At 36.9% G+C, this 9,851-nt stretch overlaps 1 protein-coding gene across 1 annotated transcript; it reads left to right on the top strand.

Annotated features, from left to right (window-relative positions):
- Nucleotides 1–939: 939 nt before the first annotated feature.
- AGTR1 (angiotensin II receptor type 1) lies at nucleotides 940–2,019 on the top strand. Its single transcript, XM_009483049.2, has one exon. The coding sequence runs from the start codon at nucleotides 940–942 to the stop codon at nucleotides 2,017–2,019; it is 1,080 nt and encodes a 359-aa protein (XP_009481324.1).
- Nucleotides 2,020–9,851: the final 7,832 nt, after the last annotated feature.

The raw sequence follows: 9,851 nt of genomic DNA, 5'->3' as shown, positions 1-9,851 counted from the left end.
AAATATTTTTCATACACTAAGACTACAGCATCAATTCCTGGATACATAAATTTTGTCAGTAACTGAAAACGTAATGTGAATTGTGGTTCCCCCTTGCACCCTTCTTAAACTCTTTCTACAGTTATTAATGTGCAACAAATCAGCACATGTCTGGATTTTCGCAGATTTTTTTTTTTTTCTCATTAGTAGTTAGATACCAGGGTTCCCAGCCAGACAGGGAGCTAGGTAACTTCTTAATATTTAAAGTATGGGACAACAGAACACTAGATTGTGTGAGTATCTTCATCTTTCTCCGTGATTAAAAATTGTCTCAAAGAATTAAGCTTAATGAATAGAAAAAAAATTCTAGTGATTCACATCAGAGATCAAAATGAGTACCTAATCTGAATTCACCTACTTTCTTAATGCATTACACTTTGTATTTACAGAATGAGCTGGTATTTAGAGTGCTTAAGTGTAGTTTCTAAGATACCTGAATAACTTTGCCTATTAGATTTATTACTTATTTATGGAAAAAAATAACCTAAAGACCCTCCTGAATTTATAGTCATTTGCTAATTTGAGTCTCTATTACTATTTTGGACATGTGTTCACTAGCCAGTCTTAAGTTGGAACCTTGTTAATTGAGAGAAGTTAGATTTCATTTATGTTAAAAAGAATCTAACAATGTTCAGCCAACTCCTAAAGTTCTTAACCTCTTTTATTCTGCAAACAAAGTCTATATTAGAATAGAAATTGCTTGAGAAAACGCTTGAAGATGGCTTATTTTTAAATTCAAAGACATTGACACATTGTGTTAGACACAAAAAATTGACATTTAATTGAAGCTTATAAAAAAATAAATCCCTGTCATGAATAATATTTTCTTCCTCTTTTCCCCTCCTAGGTGTGAATTTTATATTTTCTCCCTGGAACTAGGTTACAGCCGAAGAAATCAAGATGGTCCCAAATTACTCTACCGAAGAAACCATTAAAAGAATCCACGTTGACTGTCCCGTTTCAGGAAGGCACAGTTACATCTACATTATGGTTCCAACTGTTTACAGCATCATCTTTATCATAGGCATATTTGGGAACAGCCTGGTCGTTATTGTCATTTACTGCTACATGAAATTAAAAACAGTAGCCAGCATCTTTCTTCTAAACCTGGCGCTGGCTGACTTGTGTTTTTTAATAACTCTGCCACTCTGGGCAGCCTACACGGCCATGGAGTACCAGTGGCCTTTCGGCAACTGTTTATGTAAGTTAGCATCAGCGGGGATAAGTTTCAACCTGTACGCCAGTGTGTTCCTCCTCACATGCCTTAGTATTGACCGGTACCTGGCCATAGTACACCCAGTGAAGTCCCGAATTCGACGTACCATGTTTGTTGCCAGAATAACTTGCATTGCCATCTGGCTTCTCGCCGGTGTGGCCAGTTTGCCCGTCATCATTCACCGTAATATATTCTTTGCTGAGAACTTGAACATGACAGTCTGCGGTTTTCGGTATGACAACAATAACACAACGCTCCGGGTTGGGTTGGGTTTATCCAAAAATTTGCTGGGCTTTTTAATTCCTTTTCTGATCATATTAACAAGCTACACCTTAATTTGGAAAACCCTGAAGAAGGCATATCAAATTCAAAAAAATAAGACTAGAAATGATGATATTTTTAAGATGATCGTGGCAATAGTATTTTTCTTCTTCTTTTCCTGGATTCCTCATCAAGTGTTCACTTTTCTGGATGTATTAATTCAATTACATGTAATAACAGACTGCAAAATCACTGATATTGTGGATACAGCTATGCCCTTCACCATTTGCATTGCTTACTTTAACAATTGTTTGAATCCTTTTTTTTATGTTTTTTTTGGAAAAAACTTTAAAAAATACTTCCTTCAGCTAATAAAATACATTCCACCAAATGTCAGTGCACATCCAAGCCTAACAACGAAAATGAGCTCCCTCTCATATCGGCCACCAGAAAATATACGCTTGCCCACTAAAAAGACTGCTGGTTCTTTCGACACTGAGTGATGTGATTTGCAATATACTTTTTTTGAACAACCTTGTGAACGAAGCAGCAAGAATGACAAAATTCATCTGCAGTCCTGAACATCACAGCTTACTGCTCATTACAGAAACATTAGATCACCTCAGAGAAATCATACTGTAAAGATTTAGCAGTGGCCTTTTATTTTACATTGTGAAGAGGACTGCTTGGTTTTCATTTTGTTTTTCTTTACTGAATGCAACATGAACAGTGGACAGGCATGTCAGAGTTTCTGTCAGCATCCTGCCATTTACTCAGAACTACAAAAGAAGGGTAGAGAAAACTCCTAACTTAAGTTCAGAGATCTTTTTAAAGGAAAAGCTTGTATAAATTACATGAATTATGAAGGACCTGTTTTGCACACACACGAGCTATTCCAAATTTTGTTCAAGGAGCTGATGCAGCTACACTGCTTGTTTTGTTGGGTTTTTTTTAATGACATAAATGTCATATTTATAATACATTTTCAAATATATGCTATATATAGAGGCCCAGTTTTAAACTCAAATGGAAATTTAAGGTCCTTGAAATTGGTCTCATTCTGATTTATGCTACTATTTTTCATTTTTAAAAATGGCAAGTTTTTCATAATAATATATGCAATAAAATGCAGATTTATTTATTAAATATAGAAGAAATATATTTTTAGATTTCCTACTCATAGATTTCAAACATTGCTTCATAAATGTACATTTATATCCCAGTGGGTATTTTTATAGTAGGTTAAAAAAATAAGTATATACACACACACACAAAAATGGGGTTCACTTAGCCTTTCCTCATGATATGCCACACTGACTTTGAAGAACATTACTGCAGAGTGGGTTGACTCCATACTCTATGTGACTAAAAGTAAAATTCTGAATTTGAAAACATGAGTTCCGGGACAGAGGTGATCAGAAAACTTCAAACTATTTTTGTATAATAACCAGTGCACTGGATGAGAGAAATTACCAACTAATCAAATCCACTCAGCTTTTAAAATTCCTGGACATTTAATAAACTCACATTCTGATAAGGAAAAATGTGACAATGCTTGTATTACAGTTTAACTAATAATGCTTTTAGTCACATCACAAAACATCCGAGACCAAACTTTACCCTTGGCTTTTATGGAATTACTCTCCATTTATACAAAACTAAGCCTAGAGTATTTGCTCCCTGTAGAACCTTTTTTTATGTGTATGGAACAAATTCAAATACATCAGAACAAAAGTCAGGCTTAAACTCTCGATACAAATGACAGGGGAAAAGGTGATAAGCACTGTAGGAAGTTTCAACTAATGATATCCTCATATATCCTTTTTACCTCAAATAATGAAGACCAGAAAATACTTAATCTTGATTCACACTCATTTATTGTCTCCAAAGATAAATGAGTTCATAAATACTTTTTGACGTAGTAAAACTTAAGAAAAATCCCAAAACTTTACAGATACCATGTAGACAATTACAAGACCCTTGAGAATTTGCAATATTTATATAATCTTCAAAATTATACATCTAATGTGGCTTTGTCTCAGGTAGCAAGTGGTTGGATTATCCATATTTTCTGATTATCAGTCTCTTGCATATACACAAATAATATTTTAAATTATTTTTTACTTTAGGAAATTATCTTAAAACACAACAAAAAAGTTATTTCTGTAGTTTAGTACTTTTTAAGAAAAAATGGGACTACAACCAGGTCTGGGAATCTTGTGCCTCTTCCTGCTCTTTCATTTATTTATTTTAAGGCAAGTTTCTTCAGTTTTGCCTTTGCTCTTGCAGCTGCAAAATGGGAACAATCTCTAATGGTATGTCACAAGGCACTGTGAAGATTCACTAAAACTTCTAGAGCTGCATGTTAGAAGAAAAAAAAAAAGCTCTTTCGCTGAAGGTTTAAGTTAATTCGATTGCAAGCTAGTATCTCAAAATCGGAAACCTGAATGTGTCATTTAAAGACACAGTTAAATTATTCCTATTATATGTAATGCTTTGTATCTAGCTTATATCTATCCTTGTATGTTAGCCATTCATTAGAAGCGAGTGTGGCAGTGGTCCATGCATTATAGATAGCATGGCGAACCGTGGCACTGCGCAGCACTGGGTCAGCTGGCGAAGGGCTGGCGGGCCCTGCCAGGCGCTGGTCACCTGCCGAGCACCAGCGGGCGCTTCCCCGGCGGCAGCAGAGCTGCCTGGGGCTAGCTCGGGGTGCGCTGGGGCTAGCTCGGGGTGCGCTGGGGCTAGCTCGGGGGGTGCGCTGCGCTTGCCACCTGCTGGATGCAGCCGCACGTTTGTTTTGCCATCTCGAAAGTTGTTACAGGAAGAGCAATGTTTCGTTTCCGTGCTTCCTGATGGATCTGGAGATCCTTACCTGCGGCAAAACTCCTGTAGAAATGAAATACAACCTTGTGCATCTGGGAGCAGTTAACTTCCTTGGCAGAGGGTAAGCAAGCATTTCCTCATCACGTGCTGATCCCTTCGGCCACTGAAATCCAGTGGCCCCAACGACCGCAATAGATCACTCATTTGCAAAATGTTGATTGCATTGCTGCAAGAGCCATCGCAAAGAGAAGAAGTATTCTATGTATAAAAATAAAAAAATCAAAGCATATTTGCGCATGTGGTAACTAAGTCTTAGCTGAAAGGACTCATTTATCACCAAGAAGAAAAAGAAGCAGAAGCAGTAGTGACCGTAAATGATAAAAATTACTGTATTCCAGCAGAAAACAGAAGAGACACCATTGGTTAGTGATTTTGATCATTTTGTGCCAGATCCTGCATTTTTAAGAGACTGTGTAATTTAGGCTGCTGGTGCCACCTGTTGCCTACCTGCCTCATGGGAAAAAGCACGAGCATGCACCTTCGGCTGGGCTGTTGCAGGAAAGGCAGGAAGGGGTTGCAGCTGCTGTGCTTTGAAGGCAAGACTGACTTTGAATTGATAGGCAAAGAAAGTGGAGGGCAAAGCTGCTGTTAAATAATGCTGGCAAATTTTTGTTCTCCTAAGGGGTAGGAAAATGGTCATCAGCTGCCAAATATAGTGGATCCTAGTTTAGTGTTTCCTTAAAAGGAAAAAAAAAAAAAAGAGGTAAATCAATAGATACTGAAAACATCCAGAGATAAAAATCTCCAGCAACTCTTAACTGGGCAGCAGAGAGCAAACTCTTTTGGAGCACAGTGTTGCTGCATACAGCCACATCCTGCAGTTTCAGGCATCCCCACAAACTGACAGCTGTTTTCCCTCAACACACCCACGCCATTTCCATCATGCATCTAGCAGCAGCCAGTGCAGGTGCGGAGAAACACACTGTTGCTGAGCCTTCCGCTCCCCTGCCCACCTTCTTGAAGATCCTGTGCTGGAGACCTGTGTGTGGGGCAGGCAGAGCAGCAGTGTGACGGAGCACAGGATCTGGCTGCTGTTGTGGAGCCTTGGCTGTATGGTCCCTGCTGAGGGGCAGGTAGGAGATGGCCAGAGTATCCTTTGGTGCAAGAACTTACTCCTTGCCAACAGAGGAGGGAGCAAGATTTGGCTCTGTGTGACTTCACCATCTTTGGGGAACTTTGGGTTGAGCCATCTTAATTTAATATCAAAATAAGAACTTGCTATGTATGTTTAAGAACAAACTCCCACTATCTCAAAGAGCGCAAAGTTAATTAAGATGCAGTAGTATGCTGTTATTGTAAAAAGAAGTATCCAAAGTGCTTTTCATTCTCAGGATGACCAAAGTAAAATATTTGACAAACTCTTAGTCTGTCCCTGTACTCTCCTGGTGTGAGGAACTCAAGCCAGTATTAATGGGGACAGCATATATCCAGCCCTAAAGACAGGGATCACTGCTCCTAATCTATCACAGTTATATTCTGATGACTTGTTTGAATGAATACTTTCTTTCTGCTGGCAGAATAATTACTAAATCACATTATGTTTGACATGTACATGCATAATATTTATTCATATTTATTGTGCGATAGTACTTTATATGACTCATGTTTGATGCTCTGCTCTCCACTTGCTTGCCCATTACATGCCTATCCTAAATCATACTATATAATCTGCACTGGTTAGCCAAAATTCCAACAAAACAATTACAGGTACAGTAGGGATTAATTCGGCTTCTCAGCTTAACAATTTCCTCATGTTTACTTTGTTAATCGAGATGTTACAGAGTAAATACAAAGCCAAAAGTTCTTTCCTTTACTAGAACTACTATTTAGGTGATGGTTTTCATCATCTACTTGAAACTGTGACAGCAGCAGAGAATATAGTAGGATTCCCAGGTCTGGTTTAGTTTTGCTTGCATAGCTTCAGCAGTGATTTATCTTACTGACCTCCTTTTTAAGTATACTGAAGTGCAAGTATTCCCAGGGAGAAGTTTGCAGTGGAAGGCAGAAACAAATACTTGGGAGGGGGCAGAAGAAAGCATAAAGCATGGACTTGCTGATTTTGGAAATATTTAGTGTTAAATGTAAATACTTAATTTTATTTTTGGAACAGATAGAAAAAAAGAACCTAAGAATAAATCTTTCAGCTAAGCAGTAAAAACTTCCAGAAAGTTTTGAGAGGCTCTTTTAAGTTTCTTAATAATGTCCTGCTCAGTTTGGAACATATCAAACCATTCCTACCCCACTCACAAGGTCAGGGTCTCCAGCTCTGCTCTTCTGCATCACATTACAGGCTTGGCCAGACCATCATCCCACCAGCTTGTGCGAAGTGATGAGGTTGTTCTATCAATCATCGAGTCCATTTCAACAGCGACCTTACTACCAAGGTTGAACTAACAAATCCTCAATGTTAATGGCAGAGCTATCAAGCTCGTTGTCACTGGTGAGTTCTGCAGATGTGGCTAGACACTCAAGGAATAGGTACAGATCACATTTGAGTACAGCATTGTGCCATCTTTTTAGCGGACTAGTGCCATGGCCTGTGACTTCAGAAGTACTTGGTAAATTAAGTAACAAGAACTAGATATTATCTTCTTTTACATATTTTTGTGCAGTCATAAGTTGAAGTCGTGGATGTTAATGTTTTCTATTTCAATAGAAAGAGTTTTATATTGTAGAAGTTTACTACTATAAGAACTTTTATTGTCTGAAGTATTACTGAAAATGTACACATCATCAATAGATGTCTTTGTGAAAGCCATCTCCACTGCTGTACCTAATCCACCCAAAGCAAAGAGATACATTTATATATATATATAGTGTAAGTACTACACTATTATCAGTATATCTATAGCTATATATCTTAGAGAATATCATCCTTACCAAAGTGTTTCTATTTAATGCTGTAATATTTTATACCACCATTCCTCATTCCTTTTAATCCAAAGTCTAACCCAGCTCCCCCTAAACTCCTGAGGTGAACAGGCTGTATCTGCAATTCATAGTGGAAAGGCTACCTGGCTTGCTCCAAAATCACATGTAGAACAGCAGTTCAGTAATTCACTTGTGTTTCCTAGAACTGGCTAAGCTAATAAAGTTTCCTTGGAGTGTATACTTAACAAATTGCTAATTTTCCTATATACAGGTTAGAGTTTACAGCAGAATTTAGGCATAACTTTTTAGAAGCTAAATTAAATTATAGGGACAGATTTACCCAGAATATTGTATCAAATACAGGATCACATTACATTATGAATAATGGCCCTGAAAAGCCAGACTCAGGCTGCCTGTAGCTGAGTATTCAATGTAAATATATCCACTTATTTAGAATAAGCTTTGGTGTTTCTAAGCACTGCCACATTGTACAGTGGCTTCAGTGGAAACAGGATCAGGTTCTAGCATAATAAGAGGGGATTGGTGCTTTTTTTTTTTCCCAAAAGAATGGTAATGGATCACATATTTCCATTTCAAATTTCTATGAAAATAAAATTGAATTTAATCTTGCATATCCCTAGTAAACCCCACTTCATACTCTGTTTTATAGTGTCACACACTGGAAAAAAGTGAAAAAGTTAAAGGCTGGGCCTGTGAAATTTTATAGCTTATCTACTGAATAACTTACTTATTTTCTATGTATTTTAATTATTCCTCAGCTTTATATATTGGCAGTGCTGTGAGGCTACAATCAAACATAGGCCCTGGTGCAGGAGGAGGTAAACATACACAGAGAGACATATGATCCCTTGGAGCTTTACAGCCTAATCAGAGGGTGAAAATGTGTTAGAATAGTGTGGAAAGCAAAGACTTGCTGAACAAATACAAAACTGTGAAGATACTTCACCCTGCCATTAAATTTTAAAAAAAAAAATTACAGATATAAAGTGAGCCAAAAAGCTTCCCTCTCATTGAAAATAAGAAAGCAAAAAGAGTAGAAAAGAAAATACTGCAAGGTTTTATGTTATGAGTGAGGAACAGCCCTGCACATACACACACAGAGAGACTTTCAAGCATCTCCAGCTAATATTCTCAAGCAAATGCAAACTTGGCCATTTATATGAAATTGAATGAATAACCAGAAATGTTTTAGTCAATGGATGTGTATAAGATATTAGCAGCTAATTAGCCACTGTTGACTTTTCTTTCAGAAAAAAAGTTAAATTATGTATTAGAAACCCATCAGATAATTATTTGCCCAGGAAAGGAAGACAATGTAATGCATATAGACTTGCCTGGCCTGAAGTCCTCCTCGTGTTTAGTTTATCACATGATATATAAATACACCAAAAGAACCCACCACCAAACCAGAAACAAACAATTTCACAAAAATATACTATACATTACAGTAGTGCTATGTATATTTAATTTTGCTGAACAGCTATGAAATACTAAAATATCTAAAATAAGTTTGTTTTCACAAGTTTTTATTCATTTAAATAGCTTTTTAAGGATTCAGTTTTGCACTGGAAAAAAAACCCTCCAAGCATGATAAAAATTTGTAGACCCAAAGCCCTCTTTCTGTGTAAGAGTACCTACAAATTGACGGAATGTGTATGATTTGCAGGATACCTTTCAAAGACAGGTCATAAATAAATTTACTTGAGATGTAATTTTACCTACTAGAGAACTGTTAATGTTGAAGCTGGGGTTTGTGATATGATTACTCTAGATAGAAACGTAAAGAGGCATGCAGAAACGCACACTTTACATTATATACTAGACTGTACTATACAGTGCAGTGTATACATGTTAAATCCAGCAAAATTATATTTCTGGTATTCTTGAATTTCTCTGCTTATCTGTGATAGCTTTGTATACTGTCATCTGTAGTTTTTTCATGAGAGTAGACAGTAGATATGCACTGGCTCTGTTTCAGAAAAAATTATCACGTTTTAGACAGGTTTCTGTCTAACATAACTGTGCAAAAAAGTAAGCACTTTTCACAGAAACATCTACATCAGACTGATTGTATTTTGAAATACTGACAATATTAAACAATCCAAAATAACTTTAAATAAGTGTTGGTTTAACTTAATCTTCACACCATGTGGTTATATTGTTTCTTCCAAGTTTTGTTTCTCATCAAACCTACAAGTAACTGTGTTTTTAGCTTTAACTCCCAACACAGGTAGCAGAACAAAGTGCAGAGTATGATGAGAACACTGGGTTCTAAATGGAAATGTACATTTTCTGTACAGCTCATAGCCCAGAAATTCTGAAGTTGCACGTAGTTTTGTTTTGATAACAAGGTTTGTGACTCAATTTCCTGTTAATTAAAGAAAACTTTAAATGTTTATTGGAAAAATACATTGTACTTACTGCTCGAGTCTAGATAATATTCTAGCAAGGGATGTGCTCCTACAATTCTTTTACCTATGGTCTCTTAAAGCATCTGACTTCAGTTTTCTTGTGGGACTCACCGCTAATGTGCGTATCAAATATGTTTCAAGAGTTT

Source organism: Pelecanus crispus, chromosome 9 (assembly GCF_030463565.1).
Source record: "Pelecanus crispus isolate bPelCri1 chromosome 9, bPelCri1.pri, whole genome shotgun sequence".
NCBI lineage: Eukaryota > Metazoa > Chordata > Aves > Pelecaniformes > Pelecanidae > Pelecanus > Pelecanus crispus.
This window is presented reverse-complemented; position numbering and strand designations above follow the sequence as displayed.